Below are 20,315 nucleotides of genomic sequence, written 5' to 3'. Positions count from 1 at the left end.
GAACCCGCAACCTTGGTGTATCAGGACAATGCCCTAATCACTGAGCAACCTGGCCAGGGCTGAAACTTTCATTCTCTTTATATATATATATATATTTTTTTTTTTTCTGTATTTTTCTGAAGTTGGAAACGGGGAGGCAGTCAGACAGACTCCCGCATGCGCCCGATCAGGATCCACCCGGCATGCCCACCAGGGGGCAATGCTCTGCCCATCTGGGGCGTTGCTGTTGCATCCAGAGCCATTCTAGCGCCTGAGGCAGAGGCCACAGAGCCATTCCCAGCGCCCAGGGCCAACCTTGCTCCAATGGAGCCTTGGCTGCGGGAGGGGAAGAGAGAGACAGAGAGGAAGGAGAGTGGGAGGGGTAGAGAAACAGATGGGCGCTTCTCCTGTGTGCCCTGGCCGGGAATCGAACCTGGGACTCCTGCACACCAGGCCAACGCTCTACCACTGAGCCAACCGGCCAGGGCCTCTCTTTATATTTTTTTGAAGCTTTCTTTATAGGCCATTTCTAGACTTATTACCATTATTAGGTTATGTACGCAGAAATGAAATGCTGGGAGTTGTCAAATTTTTAAACTAATAGGTACCTTAGAAATCATCTGACACTATAAATTCATTTATCTGAGGCACAATTAAACCAGTAAGTGGCAAGGCTAAAAGTAAATATCAAGCTTTCTGGATCTTATATCTGTGCTCTTGACATTGAGTCAATCCTCTTTATCTATCTATTTCAGTTTCCAATGGTGGTTCTAACAGGATGCACTATTCTGATCGGAACAAATACAGTTGCAGCCTTCGCTGAGGGTGGCTGGCAGAGCCTATGTTCTATGGGCGGCCTTCTCCTAAAAATGGAGAAAGAACAGCTTGAATAGGGGTAACAGGGATAACTCTGGATGGGGCTCAGTTCTGTAGCCATTTTCCCTCCCTTCCTCTCTCTCCTCTCCTCCCCTCGGTTCCCCTCCTCTCTTTTCCTTTCCTTGGATAGTGTGAGAAAATGTACCTTTAGCTGATGTGGATAAAAAGAGATCCAGTGTCTTTGAAAAACAAAACCCAACTATGAAAACTCTAGAAAGGCTAAGAGTTCCCATTTTGGAACGTCATCTTGACATGGAGCTTTAAACAGAGTTAGAACACGGGAAGGAAAGATAAGACAAATTCCATACAAAGACTTACCTTTATACAATTTACCAAAGAATGTAAAGGAGAGTTTAGATAAGAGATTGATAATAAAATTTAAAAAGTTTTTTTTTAATTTGTTCTTTTTACTTGGGAATGGCAATCTGTGAGGGACATCTCATCAACCTGTCTAAAAAAAACAAAACAAAAATACCAAGGAGAATGAAATATTAAAAATTTATTTAAAAAGCATTTTTATCATATTTCTTCATTTTCAGATTGATTCTTTTTTTTTTTCTTTAGGGAAAGAAATAGGAATGAAAGAGAGAGAAAGAGAGACAGGAAGGGAGTGAGATGAGAAGCATCAACTCTTAGTTCTGGCACTTTGTTCATTGATTGGTTCTCATAGGTACCTTGACATGGTGGGGGTGGGGGTGGGACTCGGGCAGAGCCAGTGACCCCTTGCTTTAGCCAGCAACCTTGGGCTTCAAGCTAAGGACCTTTGGGCTCAAGCTAGAGACCCTGGAATCATGATGATATCACGTCGGAAATCTCACACTTAAGCTGATGAGCCCGTGTTCAAGCCAGTGACCTTGGGGTTTCAAATCTGGGTCCTCAGCATCCCAGGTCGATGCTCTATCCACTGTGCCACCACTGGTCAGGCTGATCCACTTTCTATGATTTAAAACAATTGATAATCTGCCTTTTATGTACTTTCAGCTTCAGGAATGATCATTCTGAAGAAAAAAGTAAATGATTCCATTATCAATACATACATTAATAAATGGAATAGCATCAAGGAATGCCAGGTAGGTTTTATTTATTAGCAGTATTTCCCTCATGATAGTTATTATGTTTGTGTTTGAAGAACCGAATAATTAATTCCCAAGGTTCCTTGGCTACTAGTGAGAGTTTTATCATTTAGCAGAGGATTTGTCCTGAGAAATTCAGGTCTTAGTAAACACATAGTTAGGTAATACTTTTTTTAAAGATGGTTTATTATACTCCCTCTACCTTACAGATTTGATGGGCAGAGCAGGTTAAGAATTCAGACACTGTTTTGTGTTCTGACCACTAACAACACACAGCTTCTGGTATCTACAGGTTACACTGTAAGTCAAATTGGAGTAAGGGTGTAGAATAATGGTTGCTATTCTTTGTTTAAATATCCTTTTTTATAAGGAGAGAACAGAGTGCATTTCGTAGAGCAAATACTAGTTTAGCCTGACCTGAGGTGGTGCAGTGGATAAAGCGTTGACCTGGAATGCTGAGGTCACTGGTTCGAAACCTTGGTTCTCCCTGGTCAAGGCACATATGGGAGCTGATGCTTCCTGCTCCTCCCCTCTTCTCTCTTTCTCTCCCCCCTCTCTAAAAATGAATAAAAATTAAAAAATTTTTATAAAAGAGCCACAGTATTTAAAAATACTGGTTTAAAAACCATTGATCTTATTTTTGAGAAAGTAGTAGAGAGAAAATCAAATCTAAAAAATTTGTATTTATGCTGAACCGTGAATATAGATATCGTCACTGAAATGTCTAAAAGTCACACTAACACAGGGGTAGTCAACCTTTTTATACCTACCGCCCACTTCTGTATCTCTATAAGTAGTAAAATTCTCTAACCACCCACCGGTTCCACAGTAATGGTGATTTATAAAGTAGGGAAGTAACTTTACTTTATAAAATCTATAAAGCAGAGATACAGCAAGTTAAAGCATATAGTAATAATTACTTACCAAGTACTTTATGTCGGATTTCTGCTAAGTTTGGCAGAATAAATCTTTATAAAACAACTTACTATAGTTAAATCTATCTTTTTTTTTTTTTTTTTTTTTTTTTACAGAGAGAGAGAAGGATAGATAGGGACAGACAGGAAGGGAAAGAGATGAGAAGCATCAATTATTAGTTTTTTGTTGCGACACCTTAGTTGTTCATTGATTGCTTTCTCATATGTGCCTTGACCAGGGGCCTTCAGCAGACTGAGTAACCCTTTGCTCAAGCCAGCGACCTTGGGTCCAAGCTGGTGAGCTTTGCTCAAACCAGATGAGCCCGTGCTCAAGCTGGAGACCTCGGGGTCTCGAACCTGGGTCCTCTGCATCCCAGTCTGACGCTCTATCCACTGCATCACTGCCTGGTCAGGCTAAACCTATCTTTTTATTTATACTTTGGTTGCTCTGCTACCGCCCACCATGAAAGCTGGAACGCCCACTAGTGGGCAGTAGGGACCAGGTTGACTACCACTGGCCTAAAGGAACCTTCTGAGACATGTAATGCAGGTAAGATGATAACCAAATGCATACAAAGTTGTATAGGCCCTCCTCCTTTGCTGTCTAGCTTTACTGAGGCCTAGCTTTACAAAGGCACTTAGTTGATCTGTATCCCATTTGGTACATAACCTCTATTTATTTTATCATGATTACTGAGAATTATATTGGGTAGATCATTCAGATAGATTTGTCTTTGAATGTTTAGTAGCTGAAGAATAGCTAGCACTCTGTAAATCTGTGTCGTTTAGAGATTACCAGCTAGTGTAAAGGGCCAAATCCTCTTCTTTCCTCTTTCCACCCAGAATTGCTAAAGTGGTAGGTGTCAACAAGACAAGTATGCAGCAAGGCAAAACTGTCACAGATTGAGTCAACTGGGACAGGTTTCTGTTGATCGTGAATTTCTAACTCCTTGTCATTTTGAGAGTTGGTGTCAGCTGAATTCACGTGAGGGCATTCTGCAAGGGAAGGAGAGAAATATATGACAATTGAGTCTTTGGTTTTTCATTATTCAGTATTTGACAAAATTAGACCTCTGGAGTTACAGATTGGTGTTCCAATTTTTATTACTTTTAGAAGTTTAATAGGATGTGTTCCCTATCTGAGAGGAAAGTTTTGGGAATAGCTATGTAGAATCCATTTTATTACACAGAATTAAGAATTTCAAGGGATCTGAAATTTAGGATTTAGAATAATCCTTCCTTGGTTAAGACCACATGCATAAAGGACCAAGTTGATTAACTATTTAGAATTCCCTCTCCTCTCCAAGAGACCAGACCCCCCCCCCCCAAGTGGCAACAATGAAAAAGTCCTTGTTTTGTTCTCTACATCAGGAAATAGGATGGTGTGAAATGGAATCGGAAAACCTCGGTTTAGCTCCCACTTTGCACTTGGGAGGCTTGAGCTAATCACACACATGTAAAAAGGGGAATAAAACCTGCGATACAGAATTCCGTTGAGCGCCTCAAAGTGCTACCAAAATTATTTAAACTATTTAAACAAAAGGAAGCAAAAAAAAAAAACCCACTAATCATAGGTACCCTTCATCGAGCACACCTCCTAGATATCAAGTCCAGTGCCAGGTTCCTTACATTCTTCATTAATTCCAATAATCCCAAGCGGCAGTGACCCTTCATTTTAGAAACGGGTCACCCGCCTACTAAGTAATGGCAGAACCAAAATCTGAACCCAGGCAGGCCTGCCAACACACTTGCTGGAGGATTTCCGCTTTGTCAGCTCAGGATTAGCCGGGCCGAGGGGGGATGACCTTTGTCTGAGGCCGTAACGTGCGGGGCCGGCGGAAAACGGGTGACTTTGTCTCTCCGAGACCAGGCAGCAGGGCGCTGGGCTTTGTTACCGCACTTCGCGCGGGGCTCCGGAGTGCGGGGAGGCGGCGCTTCCTCCGCCCGGAGGGTGGGACCCTCGACCTCCGCGGGGCCTCAGGTCGCCGCCGAAGTACGTGCAGTGCGCCCCCGGGAAGAGGGCGCGGGCAGCGAACTACGCGCTCGCGAGCGAAGAAGGGCCGCGGCCCGACGAGGCGGTGGGCGAGGCCGGTGACCCAATAAAGCGGGTCGGGCCGCGGGAGGCCCTACCCGGCGCGGTTCCTGGCACAAGCCGCAGGGTCCCGGCAGGCGGCAGCCGGCGCGCCTCGGTACGCCGCACTCGGCGCGAGGGTGTGAGCGCGCGCCGCCGGGCTGGGCCGGGAGCGAGGGGAGCGGGAGGAGGAAGCGCCCGCCGCCCCGGAGTCGCCCGGATCGGACCGGGGAGGCGGGGCGAGGCCGGGACCCGCGGGACCCGCCTACCCTCGGCGTCCGAGAGCCGCTCCGCCCGCGGCCCTGTCCCGGGCGCTCGGCCCGCCCCTCCGCGCGCGCGCGCGCGCGCGCCCCCGCCGGCCCGCCCCTCCTCCTCGCCGCCCCTCCCGCGCGCGTCCACCGGCTCCCCGGCTCGCGCCGCTCCATGTAGCCCCGGATCCCCGGGAGACCAAGGAGGAGGGGGCGACCACAAGATGGCGGGTACGTGGCCCCCTGTTCTCCCGGCGGCGCGGCGGCGGCGCCTCCCAACGTCCGCCCGTCCGCCCGTCTGCCGCCGCCGCGCCGCGTGGGGCCGAGGCCGGCGCGGGGTCCCGGGGCGGGGAGGCAGCGCGGGGCCGGGGCGGGGGCGGGGGCGGCGCGCCGGGTCTCGGGGGCACTGACCGGGCCTCTCCCTTCTCCCCTCGGCGCAGACCTCTCGCTGCTTCAGGAGGACCTGCAGGAGGACACGGACGGATGTGAGTGCGCTCGCCCTGCTGTCGCTGTCGCCGTCGCCGGGAGCGGCGGGGAGCGGCCGGGAAGGAAGGAAGGGCGGGCGGCGGCGGCCTGGGCCCGGCCCGGCGCGGGGACGGGCTCGGCGAGGCGTGGCCCTGGGCCGGCCGGGTCGCGATTTTGAGGGAAAACTGCGCTTCCCGGAGGACACGGCGCCCCCCGCCCCGCTGGGGAGCGAGGCCCCCCGTCCGCGCCGCAGCCCGGGTTCTGCCCCAGCGCCCAGCCCTCTCGGCACCCCCTGTCCCCGGGGGGCTCGGGAGCTGCCCGGCCGTTCGTCTTGGAAGAAGAAACTAGTGGGCAGACATTTGGAATGGGAATCCGGGGGCTGTTTTCCTCCTTCCACCGCCTTCCGGAGGCCGCCCGCTGCCCCCAGCCCTCCCGAGGAAGGAAGAGGCTGTGCGGGGGGAAGGTGCTTTCTCAGCTGCTCGCGAGTGCCCGGCGGCCCGCTGGGGCCCGTCGCGGGCTCTGTGGAAATTGCTTACCTGTAATTTCACTTGAGCTCCTGGCAGGTTTACACTGCAGCTTGTCCATTTTCCTGGTGATTACGGGAAGGGGAGAAGGTGTGGCCCTGGCAGGAGTGACTGGGTTTACGGAGCGTTATTTCTTCAACGCGTGTGTTCACGAATTACCCAGACCTCCTTAAATAGTACAATTTCAGCTTTGCTCTAGGATACTGAAGTTTTTAAAAGCGGATTCTTTTGTTTAAGGAATAACTTTGACATTGTTTCCAGAATAGTGTCAGAAAGGAATTGTTGATTTCCTATGGGCCCTTCTAGCAACAGAGGGAAATTTGGAAATGATAACCATGGTAGAATTTCTGGTGTGTTGAGGGGAAAGCCTGCCTGAAGCTGAGATTTTACCGCGGCTAATACCTATACAAGTAATTCAGAGATGGCTTCACTTTGAAATCGCTCTTTATAAAATGCTGTTTAATCTTTAGTATTGTCTGTTTTGGTTTTCCTTGCCCAAATTAAGCTGAATTTTAAAATCACTCAGTGTTTTGAGAGAAATAAGGAGAACTTACTATTTAGAATGATTCTATAAAAAGTGATTATTTTTAAAGTAATTGAACCATGTGCAAATGTTTTTTTTTTTTAAGTAAAAACCTGTCAATTTTTTTTTTTAAATTATAACTTATTGATTGACTTTAGAGAGACGGAGGAAGGAAAGAAGAGAGAGGGAATCTTTCATTTGTTTCACTTAGTTGTGTATTCATTGGTTGTTTCCCATATGTGCCCTGACAGAGATCAAACCACAACTTTGGTGTTTCAGGACACTGCTCTGACTGAGTTAACCCACCGTGGCTTTAAAAAAAAAAAAAAAAAAAAGGAGCAGCACTTGTGCAGAGGACAGCTTTTACATTTCATTTAATGTTTTGTTTTTTTTTACCTTGGTCCACTAATGTGCTTACCTAATAAGTTTAAAATGTTAAGGCAGTTAGGTGTTAGGTTTAGAGAGGTGGCTCTGGTTATCTTGAAACAAGGGCTTCTTTCTCATTCTTGTATTTTGCTTCAAGGCTTTGTAAATAGAAGATTATTCATTCAGCAGGTGGTTAGGACTATCTGGAGCAAGAACTTCTGCATATTAATTTATTTTCACTTAGGTGCCTTGCAGTCTTAAAGGAAGCCACTATATCACTTTTGTAATGTCCCTTAAGGGAACATAGACTAGAGGGGAAAGCGTACCTGTAAAGAACTCAACAATGATTTATTTATGAGCCTCAAGACTTCTGCACGGAACTGAGGATATAGCTGTGCAAAGGCTGATCCAGATCATGCCCTCTAGTGGTTTGTAAGCAATTTTAATGTCAGTGTGATAGTGAAGGTATCAGAGGTAGTATATATAGTATAGTAGTTAATAGATAAGACTCTAGAGCAGGGGTCCCCAAACAACGGCCCGCGGGCCCCATGCGGCCCCCTGAGGCCATTTATCCGGCCCCCGCTGCACTTCTGGAAGGGGCATCTCTTTCATTGGTGGTCAGTGAGAGGAGCATAGTTCCCATTGAAATATTGGTCGGTTTGTTGATTGAAATTTACTTGTTCTTTTATTTTAAATATTGTATTTGTTCCCGTTTTGTTTTTTTACTTTAAAATAAGATATGTGCAGTGTGCATAGGGATTTGTTCATAGTTTTTTTTTTTTTATAGTCCGGCCCTCCAACAGTCTGAGGGACAGTGAACTGGCCCCCTGTGTAAAAAGTTTGGGGACCCCTGCTCTAGAGCCAGACTGCTTTGTTCCAATCTTGGCATCTCATTGTTATTTTGGATAAACTCCTGTAACTGAACCTTTTTATGTCTAAAATTTGTTGTTTGTAAATAAGCATATAAATATTATCTACCTTATAGAGTTGTTCAGAGCCTTGTATAAAATAATGCATATAAAGCACTTAGTACCTGGTAAATCACACATAGAACAAACAGTACCTGGTAAATTGTGACCATTATGTGTATGTTGTTATCATAAATAAAGTGTAAGGGAAATGTAAAGGAAAGAGCAGGGAAGGAAATACTGATGTTGAGCATTACACTACTAAATTAATATATGTTTATAAATGCTTCTAATGCTTGCAGTTAACTCTCTAAAGGTTCTGTTCCTAATGTGTTTTAATTTAGGATAAAATGTTAGATATTTGAAGGTACAGATAGTTTATTTGCATATGTATAATTTTGTTGAAGACTTTATTAGAATAATTGTTTGTTTTTCTCAGTTGTTAGTTTGCATAGGTGATAGTTTTTATAGGTGACACTGACACAGCCTGGGAAACTTGCCACATACCACTTTAATTCTTCTGGCTGGTGAAGTACCATTTCCCCATGTATAAGATGCTCCCATGTGTAAGAAGCACCTCAATTTTGGGGCCTGAAATAAAAAAAATATATTACATAAAGTTACTGAACTCAAGTTTTATTCATCTACAACAGTGAGCGCAAAAACAAGCATGAAAAAGCAGAAAATGCAAGTAAAAAAACATCTACAACCACTCACTGTATAAGACGCACCCAGTTTTTAGTTTTTAGATCCCAATTGTTCTGGAAAAAAGTGCTTCTTATACACGGGGAAACACGGTAAGTCACACAGGATGCAGCATATTGATAGGAGGAAATCAAACTATCATATGTGTATGGGGAGTTTACACAGGCACAGAAATTCCAAACACAGGCAAAATAAAGGGTAGATGTCCTTTTGGAGAAAGGAGGAAGAGGGAGGGATCTTAATTTCTGAGGGGAAATAAGGCAACTCAGGTAGCTGAGGAAGAGGCAAACATTCTTGCTGTGCTACTCAGAACAATGGAACAGAGGAGAATCTAGGGAACATATTTATTCCTGGTTCCTTCCTGTCTGCCACACTTAATTCATATGTGCTAAGGTGATTACCCTAAGGTTCCCTTCCTGAAGCAGTTTTTTCTATCTGAATCCCTTTAAGAAGAAAAGGGGAGTGGGTAAAAATAATACTTCCTGAGTTTGTTTACAGCCTGAAATAATCTCCATGCCAGGGTGGCACATCCCAGAGAGAGCGCCCTACCCTGACATTACATTTACTCAGAGTATTCAGAAACAAGGGATCTTTGAACAAATGGCCAATTGAAGAACCACTTGCCTTATTTTGTATAGGGGGAAAGGAGGAGAGAAATTTGCCTGAAGTGCCTAATTCGAGGGCAGGATGTTTGGTAAGGGAATGAAAAAGCTCGTCACATCCTGGAGATGCTGGAGGAGGTGAAGAACCAGCAATGTCGGCAAGAATGGAGCTTGAGCTCCCCCTACTATATTTTATGAGCCCAGTTTTCTGTCTCAGGCAACACTGGAATGAAGGTCGACCTGCGGAGTAGTTGTGCTCTAGGTCCTACCGTTTCATCCAACCAGTGGTATTCTTTATATTTAATTTTAACTAATTAATTAATTAATTTTTCTGAAGTTGGAAGTGGGGAGGCAGACAGACAGACTCCCGCATGCGCCCGACAGGGATCCACCGGGCATGCCCACCAGGGGGCGATGCTCTGCCCATCTGGGGAGCTGCCCGCTGCGACCAGAGCCCTCCTAGCACCTGAGGCAGAGGCCATGGAGCCATCCTCAGTGCCCGGGCCAACTTTGCTCCAGTGGAGCCTTGGCTGCAAGAGGGGAAGAGAGAGACAGAGAGGAAGGAGAGGGGGAGGGGTGGAGAAGCAGATGGGCGCTTCTCTTGTGCGCCCTGGCCGGGAATCGAACCCTGGACTCCTGCACGCCAGGCCTACACTCAACCACTGAGCCAATCGGCCAGGGCCCAATTTTATTTTAATTTTTATGGATTTTTAGAGACAGATAGGAAGAAAGGGAGAGAGAAACATCGATTTGTTGTTCCGCTTATTTATACATTCATTGGTTGATTCTTGTATGTGTCCTGACAGGGATTGAACCCATAACCTTGGCGTATTGGGATGATGCTCTAACCAACTGAGCTACCTCACCAGGGGCTGTGGTATTCTGATATTAATAAATAAATCAACAGATATCAAAGGGACTAAATTATTTTCTCAGGGCAGACTCCTAAGTACCAATCAGAATTTTAGGTGAGGCTTCCTGATTCTAAGTACTGTATTTTAAATATTGTTTTCTTCTTAAATCACCCAGTTTCTAATATTGAGGAGCCCAGGTTTCTTGTATAGGCCAGTGATTTTCAACTGGTGTGCCCCAAGAATTTTTAAAACATGAAATACCTATTTAGTCATGGTCACCAACCTCATTTCCCTTAGATTGTCAAATAAAATAGTGACAACAGTCAACACTACAATAGCTGCGAGGTGTGAATGACTCAAAATTACAATTTTTTTTTAGATTGGCCAAAACTATTTTTGTGTGTGCCACAGGATTTTAGTAATTATGTACCATGAGATGAAAAAGGTTGAGAATAGCTAGTATAGGCAAATTGTTTGAACCATGCTTAAAATACTCTTGAAGATTAATCTAGTATGCTTCATATAGTTTAACTGTATTAAGAGAGATTGGAGCTTCGATATAATGTAGCTTGTTTAGTGTTTATATTAACTTACTTTCAGCTCTAGCTAGTATATGATGTTAAAGAGCTTTTGGAGCTATATTGTGGAAGTTTTGGAATTTTTTCAAATGGATCCAGAACTAATTGGATGTAACTGCCTGGACTGCATTCCTTTCAAAGAGTCTCTGGGCCCTCCAACTAATTTTTTTTTCCCCCCTCCAACTACTTTTAAAAGTTAAAACTAGTTTTGATAAACTTCCCTAAATCCTTGCCACCTGGAGAAGGATCAGCCAGGGAATCAGTCAAAAACTGTAGGAAGGTGCCCTTGGAAGTCATGATATTTATAAATGTTGTTAAATGGGGATTTAGAAAAGTGAGTCATGAGACTTGGTAGCATGTTTTAATTGTTACCAACAAGACTGAACAGGAGAAATCTTTATGTAGATAGACTGTAATTGATATCCTAGAAAAGAGTACTTAAAATGGTTTCAGTGGTACCCACATGTGTATAAAATCAGTTAATGATACCTTGAGTAACAATTCCCCATGTAAAATTATTTTTTTAAAGAGGGAAAAACCCTTTGTAAATATACATGTTGGCTGCCTGGGATTGTAGCTGCGGCACAAACACAAAAAACAACCCCTCCTAAATACTTAAGTTTTTGTTTGTTGTTCTTGCCTGTGAAAGATAAATAGCTTTTATTAGGTAAAGTTCATTAGTCTGTTACATTTGTTTGATCACTGGTTCATTTATTTCTGGTCCTTTTACCTCAGTTCCTCTTTTTATCAAAACAATTTATAGATATTATTAATACTCCTACATTTGCCTTATATTTTGGAATTTTGGATTTTTCTTGAATGGCAAACAATTTTTAAAATATTTTTAGTGAAAGAAACAAAGACACAATCAGGGAAAGAGATGAGAAGCCTCAACTTGTAGTTGCAATACTCTTGGTGTTCGTTGATTGCTTCATATGTATCTTGATTGGGGGTGGGGGGCTCCAGCTGAGCCAGTGACCCCTTGCTCAAGCCAGCTACCTTGGGCTTTAAGCCAGCGACATTTGGACTCAAGCCAGTGACCATGGGGTCATGTCTGTGATCCCATAGTCAAGCCAGCAACCCTGTGCTCAAGCCAGATGAGCCCACGCTCAAGCCGGATGACCTTGGGGTTTCAAACCTGGGCTTTCAGTGTCCCAGGTCGACGCTCTATCTATTGTGCTCCAACTTGGTCAGGCAGATGACAAAAAATTTTTGCCATCAGCTACATGGTATGGTGGGCAGTCCCTAAACTTAAATTAGGGTATTGTTTTGCTTGGATCTGAAAATAAACCTAATTTAATGTTTTGGGAAGAAGAGTGAGGTGGCACATTGGTGGAATTTTGACTTAGGAAGTCAAAAGGCCTGCATTCCCTGTAATGTCTGAGAAGCTGTTTTTGTACAGATCTTTCAGCTGGTCGCTCACCTAAGGTTCCCCCTCTTTCAAGTTCATCCCCTTACTTTCCTAAGTGAAGTCTTCTTAGCTCTTTATCCTCCTAGATTTAGGAACAGACTTGTTTTCTGGCCTAATTGATATCAGGTTGGTGATTGAGCACCTTATTCTGAAATCTATCCCAATATAGTTTTGTGTAGGGGGAAAGAGCGCTGGGTTTTGTAAATCTTCAGATCTGGGTTTAGATTCTGATCCTTGTCATTTATTCATTGTATAATCTTGAGCAAGTTGCTTTTCTTGGCTGTTTTCAGTCTTTAAAGTATCATTGTGCTTTGGGTTGTTTCCAGTTTTTGGCAGTTACAAATAAAGCTGCTATGAGCATTCATGTACAAGTCTTTGTGTAGATATATGCATTCTTTTTCTTGGGTATATACCTGGAGTGGAATGGCTGTTTATCTTTTTTTTTTAAGGAACTGCAAAACTTTTCCAAAGTGGTTGTCCCATTTTACACTCCTACCAGCAGTGTGTACAAGTTCCAGGTGTTCCACACCATTGTCAGCGCTTGGTGTGGGCAGTCTTTGTTTTAGCCATTCTTTTATGTGTGTAGTGGTTTTTCTTCTGCAGTTTGAATTTGCATGTCCTTAGTGACTAATAACTGCTCATCTTTTCATATGCTCGTTTACCATCTTATATCTTCTTTGGTGAAGTGTTTAAATCTTTTGTCCATTTTTTATTGGGTTATTTGTTTTCCTATTAAGTTTTGAGACTTCTTTATTTTTCCAGATACAAGTCTTTTCTCAGATATGTGACTTGCAAATGTTTTCCAGTCTGTGGCTTGTCTTTTTATTGTCTTAACAGTGTATTTACAAGAGCTGAAGTTTTGAATTTGATACTCAACTTGCTTTTTTTCATAGATACCCATTATCAGATTGAGAAAGTTCTCTTTATTTACTGAGAGCTTTCTTGAAATTAGGAATAGGATCTGGCCAGTTTGCTCAGTGGTAGAGCATCGGTCTGGTGTGTGGGTGTCCCAGGTTCGATTCCTGATCAGGGCACACAGGAAAAGCGACCATCTGCTTTTCTACCCCCTCCCACTCCACCTCTCTCCTCTCTATCTCTCTCTTCTCCTCCCACAGTCATGGGAGGAGACTGTTGGTCCTGGACACTGAGGATGGCTCCTTGCCCTCACTTCAGGCACTAAAATAGCTCAGTTGCCAAGCAATGGATCAATGGCCCAAGATGAGCAGAGCATAGCCCTATAGGGGGTTTGCTGGGTGGATCCTGGTCCGGGTGCATGAGGGAGTCTGTCTCTCTGCCTGCCTGCTTCTAACTTAAAAAAAAAGAAATTAGGAATAGATGTTGGGTTTGTTGATGTTTTTTCTGCATCTATATATTTTTTTTGGTTTTGGTTTTGGTTTTTTAATATGATGAAATACATTGACTTTTTAAAGTAATTGTTGTTAGTTTTTAGTGAGAAATTTCAAATGCACACAAAAACTGATGAGCCAACCTATATCCACCACTGACATTTATTTTTCGTCTGTCCCTTTCTAACATCTAATTATAAAATGCATATTGCCTGTTGCCATTGGGAGGGGCCATTGTTTGCTGGAGAAGGGGTTTTTCCACACCACTGCCTGTTTGTTTATGAGTTCTGGGAGAGAGAGAGAAGCAGTTTTTCCCTGCCTGCTTGCTCTTCCCGGGTTGTGAGACTCTAATAAAAGGAATGGCCCGGCAGTATTTCATCTTATGGGTGAGTAGTAGTCCATTGACTATATGTACCACAGCTTCTTTATCCAGTCTTCTATCAGAGGAGACTTTGGCTGTCTCCATGTTTTGACTACTATGAATAATGCTGCATTGAACATAGTCATGCATATATATCTTTGTGAATAAATATTTTCGAGTTTTCTATGTAGATACCCAAAAGAGGGATTGCTGGATCATATGGTAACGCCGTTGTTAATTTTTGAGGAATTGCCATACTGTTTGTTTTACATACTGTAGTTGGCTGTACCACCTGTTTACATTCCCACCACTAGTGAATGAGGGCTCCTTTTTCTCCACAACCTTTGCAATACTTGATACTTGTCTTGTTGATAATAGCTATTCTAAAACGTGTGAGGTCGTACCTTGGAGGAAAGCCAAAGCACCAAGTGACTTTCTTTTCCCATCCTGAGAAAGTGAAGGTTTGAGACCAAGCACTTATGACTGAAGGCAGTCGCGTCCAGGGAAGGCCTCGCGGACGCGATGCTTGGCCCTGCTGGAGCTTTCTGCAGGTCCGGAATCAGACAGCAGATGGTATGGTGTTAGGTCTCAGAAAGCGCAAGAGAAATCTAATCCCTTTTGCAAAACTAAATAATAAAATTGTACACTGTATTCTGCTTGTTAGTTTCTCATGCATGATGTCATGTTTCTGCTTAATAAATTGGATAGCTGATCTCTCCAAGGCACCTCCATCCTGGAGAGATTGGGATCCTCCACTTGCAGTATTATTGCTGTTCATTCCTTTGCAACTCCTCTTCATGAGACTGATTGTTAACAACAGTACCTCATTATAGATTTTTTTGAAATCTATTTATCGATTTTAGAGATAGAGGAAGAGAGAGAGCAACAGAAACATCAATCTCTTTCTGTATGTTCACTGACCAGGAATTGAGCCTGCAACCTTTGCTTGTCAGGAAGATGCTCCAACCAAGCTATTTGGCCAGGGCTCAGTGTAGTTTTGATTTGCAATTCCCTAATATACTGTTTCCCCCAAAATAAGACATTCCCCGAAAATAAGACCTAGTGCAAATTTTTTCAAGCTTAGCAATATAAGGGCTCCCCTGAAAATAAGACCTAGTGTGTCTTTAGGAGCAAAGATTAATATAAGACACTGTCTTATTTTGGAGGAAACACGGTAGCTAGTGAAGTTAAACATCTTTTCATATTTATCTATTAGCTGTTTGTATGTCTGTCTTATTGGTCTTCTGTTCAGGTCCTCTGCCCATTTTTTAATTGGAGTGTTTGCTTGTTTTGTTTGTTTGGTATTGAGTTGTATGAGTTCTTTATATATAAGGTCTAGCGGAAAGTTCTGTCCGTTTCTATCACAACAAGTTTCGACACGTAAGCACATGTTTATTTGGCGCATGTGTGCCTCTCTTTTTTTTTCACTTAATGTATACATACTGACGTACCAAATTAACTAAAACAAAGTTGATTTCACGTTAGTCTTATGTGTGAAGCGATAGTGTACCCATGGCTACTGATAAAGTTCATTTACGCCACTGTAATTTTTACGAATTTCAACAAGGAAGAAATGCTACAGAAGCATGTCTGTCGCATCCACCATATTCCCCAGACTTAGCACTCTCTGACTATCACTTGTTTTTGTCCTTATAAAATTTTTTGAAGGGCAAAAAATTCAAAAATGAAGAAGATATCAAATAAGCACTGGTTCAATTTTTCACATCAAAAGATAAAACCTTTTTCAAAAATGGGATATACAAATTGCCCTCACGCTGGCAAGAAATCATTAATAATAATAGCAATTATATTATTTAATAAAGTTTATTGATGGTAAGAAAAATTTGTATTTTGTTTTATTCCAAAAACGGACAGAACTTTCCGGTAGACCTTATATTTTGGATATTAACCCCTTGTTGGAGCTGTTGTGTGCAGATAACATCTCCCATTCAGTTGTTTGCCTTTATGTTTTGTCATTGGTTTCTTTGTGCAGAAACTTTTTAGTTTGATATAGTCCCACTTATTTATTTTTGCCTTTACTTCCCTTGCCTTTGGGGTCAAATTCATAAAATCTTATCTAAGACCAACATCCCTATATTTAGTACCTGTTTTCTTCTATGTAATTTATTGTTTTAGATTTTATATTTAGGTCTTTGATCCATTTTAAATTAATTTTGGGCCCTGGCCGGTTGGCTCAGCGGTAGAGCGTCGGCCTAGCGTGCGGAGGACCCGGGTTCGATTCCCGGCCAGGGCACACAGGAGAAGCGCCCATTTGCTTCTCCACCCCTCCGCCGCGCTTTCCTCTCTCTCTCTCTCTTCCCCTCCCGCAGCCAAGGCTCCATTGGAGCAAAGATGGCCCGGGCGCTGGGGATGGCTCCTCGGCCTCTGCCCCAGGCGCTAGAGTGGCTCTGGTCGCAATATGGCGACGCCCAGGATGGGCAGAGCATCGCCCCCTGGTGGGCAGAGTGCCGCCCCATGGTGGGAGTGCCGGGTGGATCCCGGTCGGGCGCATGCGGGAGTCTGTCTGACTGTCTCTCCCTGTTTCCAGCTTCAGAAAAATGAAAAAAAAAAAAAAAATTAATTTTGGATACAAACTATAATCTAGTTTCAGTCTTTTGTATGTGGCTTTCCAATTTTCCTAGCACCATTTGTTGAAGAGACTTTCTTTTTTCCATTGGGTGTTTTTGGCTACTTTGCAAAAATTTATTTGCCTATATACATGTGGTTTTCTTTCTGGGCTCTCAATTCTGTTCCATTGGTTTGTGTATCAGTTTTCCTGCCACTACCATGCTGTTTTGATTATCATAGCTCTGTAGTGTAATATGAAGCCAGGTAGTGTGTGATATCTCTGGCTTTGTTCTTTTTTCTCAGGATTGCTGTGGCTATTTGCAGTCTTCATGGTTCCATACAAATATGATTTTTTTTTGTTCTATTTATTTAAAAAATGACATTGGGATTTTGTTGGGGATTGCATTAAATCTGTATATTGCTTTGGTAATGTGGCCATTTTAACTCTGTTGATTCTTCCAATCCATGAACAAGAAGTATTTTGCTATTTCATTGTATCTTTTCAATCGTTTCTAATAATGCTTTGTAGTTTTCAGTATATAGGTTTTTCATATCCTCTGTTAAGTTTATTCTTAGGTATTTTATACTTTTGGTTGCAATTGCAAAAGGAATTGTTCTTTTATTTTTCTGAAGTTTTCTTTTTCTGAAATTCATTCTGAAGTTAGTTATATGTATGAAAGCAGTGGATTTTGGTACATTAATTTTGTATCCTGCAACTTTATTTATTATTTCTAATAGTATTTTGATGGAGTCTTTATTGTTTTTTGTAAACGGAATCATGTCATCTACCGAAAATGACACTTTTACTTCTTCTAAATTTGGATGCCTTTATTTCTTTCTCTTGGCATCTATTGATTATGATTTTTATCCTTTCTTCTGTTAATGTACTGTGTTACGTTGATTGATTTATGTATGTTAAACTATCATTGTTCCCTTGGAATAAAACCCCACTTGATTGTGACGTTTTATTTATTTATTTATTTATTTTTTAAGGAGAGAGAGAGAAAGAGGAGAGTGATGAGAAGGATCATAGGGATGAGAAGCATCAACTCAGTTACTTCACTTTATTCATTGATTGCTTCTTGTATGTGACTTGATGGGAGTGGGGGTGGCTCAAGGTGAGCCAGCGATCACTTGCTCAAGCCAGCAACATTGGGTTTCAAGCCAGTGACCTCTGGGCTCAAGCCAGTGACCATGGGATCATTTTGATAATCCTATTCTCAAGCTGGTGACCCTAGGCTCAAGCTTATGACCTCGGGGTTTCAAACCTGAGATCTCAGCATCCCATATTGATGCTCTATCCACTTTTGCCACTACCAGTCAGGCAGTGGTGGTAATTTTAACCATTGGTTATGTCTTCCAGATTTCTCCACGTAAAGATTGTTTTTTCCCATTGTGGTTATTTAGGGAAATAAATTATCTGACACTGAGGAAATAGCTCATTCCCAAACAAACTTTTATCCAGTAGTGTTAGAATATATTAATGATTTTTACCTGGTTGGCATTCCACTTTACAGAAAATCTTGCCCTGTCTCTCTATTCATTTATTGGTTTATTTATTTGTTAAAATATTATTTTAAAGCCCCAAATCTTAAGGTAACTGTTAGGCAGTTAAAGTTATTTTTTCTCACCCTTGTTGTTAAAGATGACGCTGCCTATCGCCTAGGCCCCTGATGGCAAACCTTTTTATAAAAACCACCTACTTTTGCAGTGCTGGTCACCCTGGTTCCTCCTGCCCACTAGTGGACTGGCCAGCTCTCATGGTGGGCCAATCGCGGTGCCATTTGGTTGCTCTGCTACCGCAGATGCATCCTGTGCTCCTCTCACTGACCACCAATGAAAGAGGTGCCCCTTCTGGAAGTGCGGCGGGCCGGATAAATGGCCTCAAGGGGGCCGCATGCGGCTCACGGCTGTGGTTTGGGGACCCTTGTTTTTTGTTTTGTATTTTTCTGAAGCTGGAAACGGGGAGAGACAGTCAAACAGACTCCCGCATGCGCCCGACCGGGATCCACCCGGCACACCCACCAGGGGCGAGGCTCTGCCCCTCTGGGGTGTCGCTCTGCCGAGACCAGAGCCACTCTAGCGCCTGGGGCAGAGGCCAAGGAGCCATCCCCAGCGCCCGGGCCGTCCTTGCTCCAATGGAGCCTTGGCTGCGGGAGGGGAAGAGAGAGACAGAGAGGAAGGAGGGGGTGGGGGTGGAGAAGCAAATGGGCGCTTCTCCTATGTGCCCTGGCTATGTGCCCTGGCCGGGAATCGAACCCGGGTCCCCCGCACGCCAGGCCGAAGCTCTACCACTGAGCCAACCAGCCAGAGCCGGGACCCCTGTTTTAAAAGGTGGAGCTAGAAGGCCATTTGAAGAGGGTGTGACCACAGTTCAAGTAGGGAGGAGGAGCTCAGGATGGAGCAGGGCAGAGAAGCCACGTGGAGGAGGCAGCCAAAATGGTATAATGGGGGAAGGAGAAGCTAGTTGGGGGGGGGGGAGGAGATGGGGAATAGAGGTGAATAAGACTAGTGAGGTGGAAGCCTTTGATTCTAGGAAAACTGGGATGAATCAGTGGCTTTGGGAGCCCTGAATGGAAAGGGGAGTGTTTCTCGCTGTATTTTCTCGCCCACCGGGTGCAAGCTAGAATTAAAGAAAAATGGATCACCAGTTTTCAGCTCTATTAATTCTTTACCGTCTCTCCCAATCAAATGCGAACCTGCATTGGCCAGGCAGCTTTGATGGTGGCCACGGTGAGTGGCCATACAGTAACTTCTTATAAAAATTATTAAATCTCTATGGTGTATATCATCTTTCATTTTCTAAGATGTAAAGACTTGGGAAACAGAAAAGAAAATTTGGCGAGCTTATTGTGGCCTATGCATTATCAAGGGAAAAATTGAAGGGGAGGTCAGAGACTATCGGCTTTTTTTTTGCTTTCGAGGATGTTAGAGGCTCTGTGTGGAATAGAAGGCTGTTTTGATTAAACTTAGTGAAAAGTTGGATTGTACAAATTAATCAGTTCTCTTTGGTGTGGTACTTCTCAAAGGCATTAATATGCTAGTAATAGTTGTGAATGTCTTAGGGGAGGATAAAGCATGGTTAAAATACCCTGTCCCTTCAAGAATCTCTAAGAGGACTACCTTTTCGTTAACAAATATTAATGAAGTCACATTCTTTAGGAGAAACCTTAAATTCTGACTTTTAGGTAATAAAAAGATTAGCAAGGCAGTCTTTGTCTTCAGAAAGAATTTATCTATTTTGGGGGTGGGAGGAGGTAGGAAAAAATGAAAAAATAAAAGAAGAAAAAGTAATTCAAACACTGCAATTACTGGCATAGTAAAAACAAGGCCCCCTCCAGACTGCAGGAACTTCAAAGATGGAAGAGATCTTAATTAGAAATAATAGGTGTAAGGCCAGGGACCACTTGCCATCGTGGCCATTCACATGCAGGTTCTCATTGAATTCGGGCAGATGGTAAAGAAACAGCAGAGACGGAGAATGGTGGGCCATTCTGTTTATTGGTGTCTCACCAAGACAGGCAAGCCACCAGAAAGCCAAGGGAAAGCAGAAAAACTGCTTTTCCTGTGGAAGGCAAGGGATCAGGGAGGAAAAAGAAATCCTACCACACCTCTCAGTGGTGGGGGCAGAATCTCTCTTCCCCTTCTGCTCTTTCAAAACTTTTTGGTGCGAAAACTTCTCCAGCAAACATTTGCAAAACAACAGCTCTTCCTGAGCAGGAAGATAATTTACAATTTCACAGACCGTATACCTGGCGCTGCCCAGCCCCCAATGCAAACTATAAGAGAGCAAACATATCAATAATAATCATATTTTACAAACTTATTTGACCAACAAAAGGAAATACTTCCTTGACAGTTTTGTAAATAGGTAAATTTAAACTGAGATGATGTAGAGTGCAGAAATGGGATAGATAGAATAACAGGAGACGGCAGAGTAGTG

At 43.3% G+C, this 20,315-nt stretch overlaps 2 protein-coding genes across 11 annotated transcripts in view; one reads left to right on the top strand and one right to left on the bottom strand.

Moving 5' to 3' along the window:
• Window positions 1–1,339: 1,339 nt before the first annotated feature.
• Window positions 1,340–20,315, bottom strand: part of RALBP1 (ralA binding protein 1) — a 167,649-nt gene continuing 148,673 nt past the window's right edge. For 3 of the 6 annotated variants that reach the window (XM_066353155.1, XM_066353154.1, XM_066353156.1), the window contains exon 12: window positions 8,398–8,538. In XM_066353155.1, coding sequence (XP_066209252.1) covers window positions 8,413–8,538 — 126 coding nt within the window. In that variant the 3' untranslated portion in view covers window positions 8,398–8,412. Of the gene's footprint in view, window positions 3,839–8,397; window positions 8,539–20,315 lie in introns of those variants that run through there. The other 3 variants (XR_010747396.1, XR_010747397.1, XM_066353159.1) reach the window with 3 other exon arrangements.
• The window catches only part of PPP4R1 (protein phosphatase 4 regulatory subunit 1), a 77,620-nt gene continuing 62,003 nt past the window's right edge, over window positions 4,699–20,315 (top strand). For 3 of the 5 annotated variants that reach the window (XM_066353150.1, XM_066353148.1, XM_066353152.1), the window contains exons 1-2: window positions 4,699–5,392; window positions 5,602–5,646. In XM_066353150.1, coding sequence (XP_066209247.1) covers window positions 5,386–5,392; window positions 5,602–5,646 — 52 coding nt within the window. In that variant the 5' untranslated portion in view covers window positions 4,699–5,385. The remainder of the gene's footprint in view (window positions 5,393–5,601; window positions 5,647–20,315) is intronic. The other 2 variants (XM_066353151.1, XM_066353149.1) reach the window with 1 other exon arrangement.

The sequence above is a fragment of the Saccopteryx leptura genome, chromosome 11 (genome assembly GCF_036850995.1).
Source record: "Saccopteryx leptura isolate mSacLep1 chromosome 11, mSacLep1_pri_phased_curated, whole genome shotgun sequence".
NCBI classification, from domain to species: Eukaryota; Metazoa; Chordata; class Mammalia; order Chiroptera; family Emballonuridae; genus Saccopteryx; species Saccopteryx leptura.
Note: the sequence above shows the minus strand (reverse complement) of the source record. Positions and strands in the feature narration are given on the sequence as shown.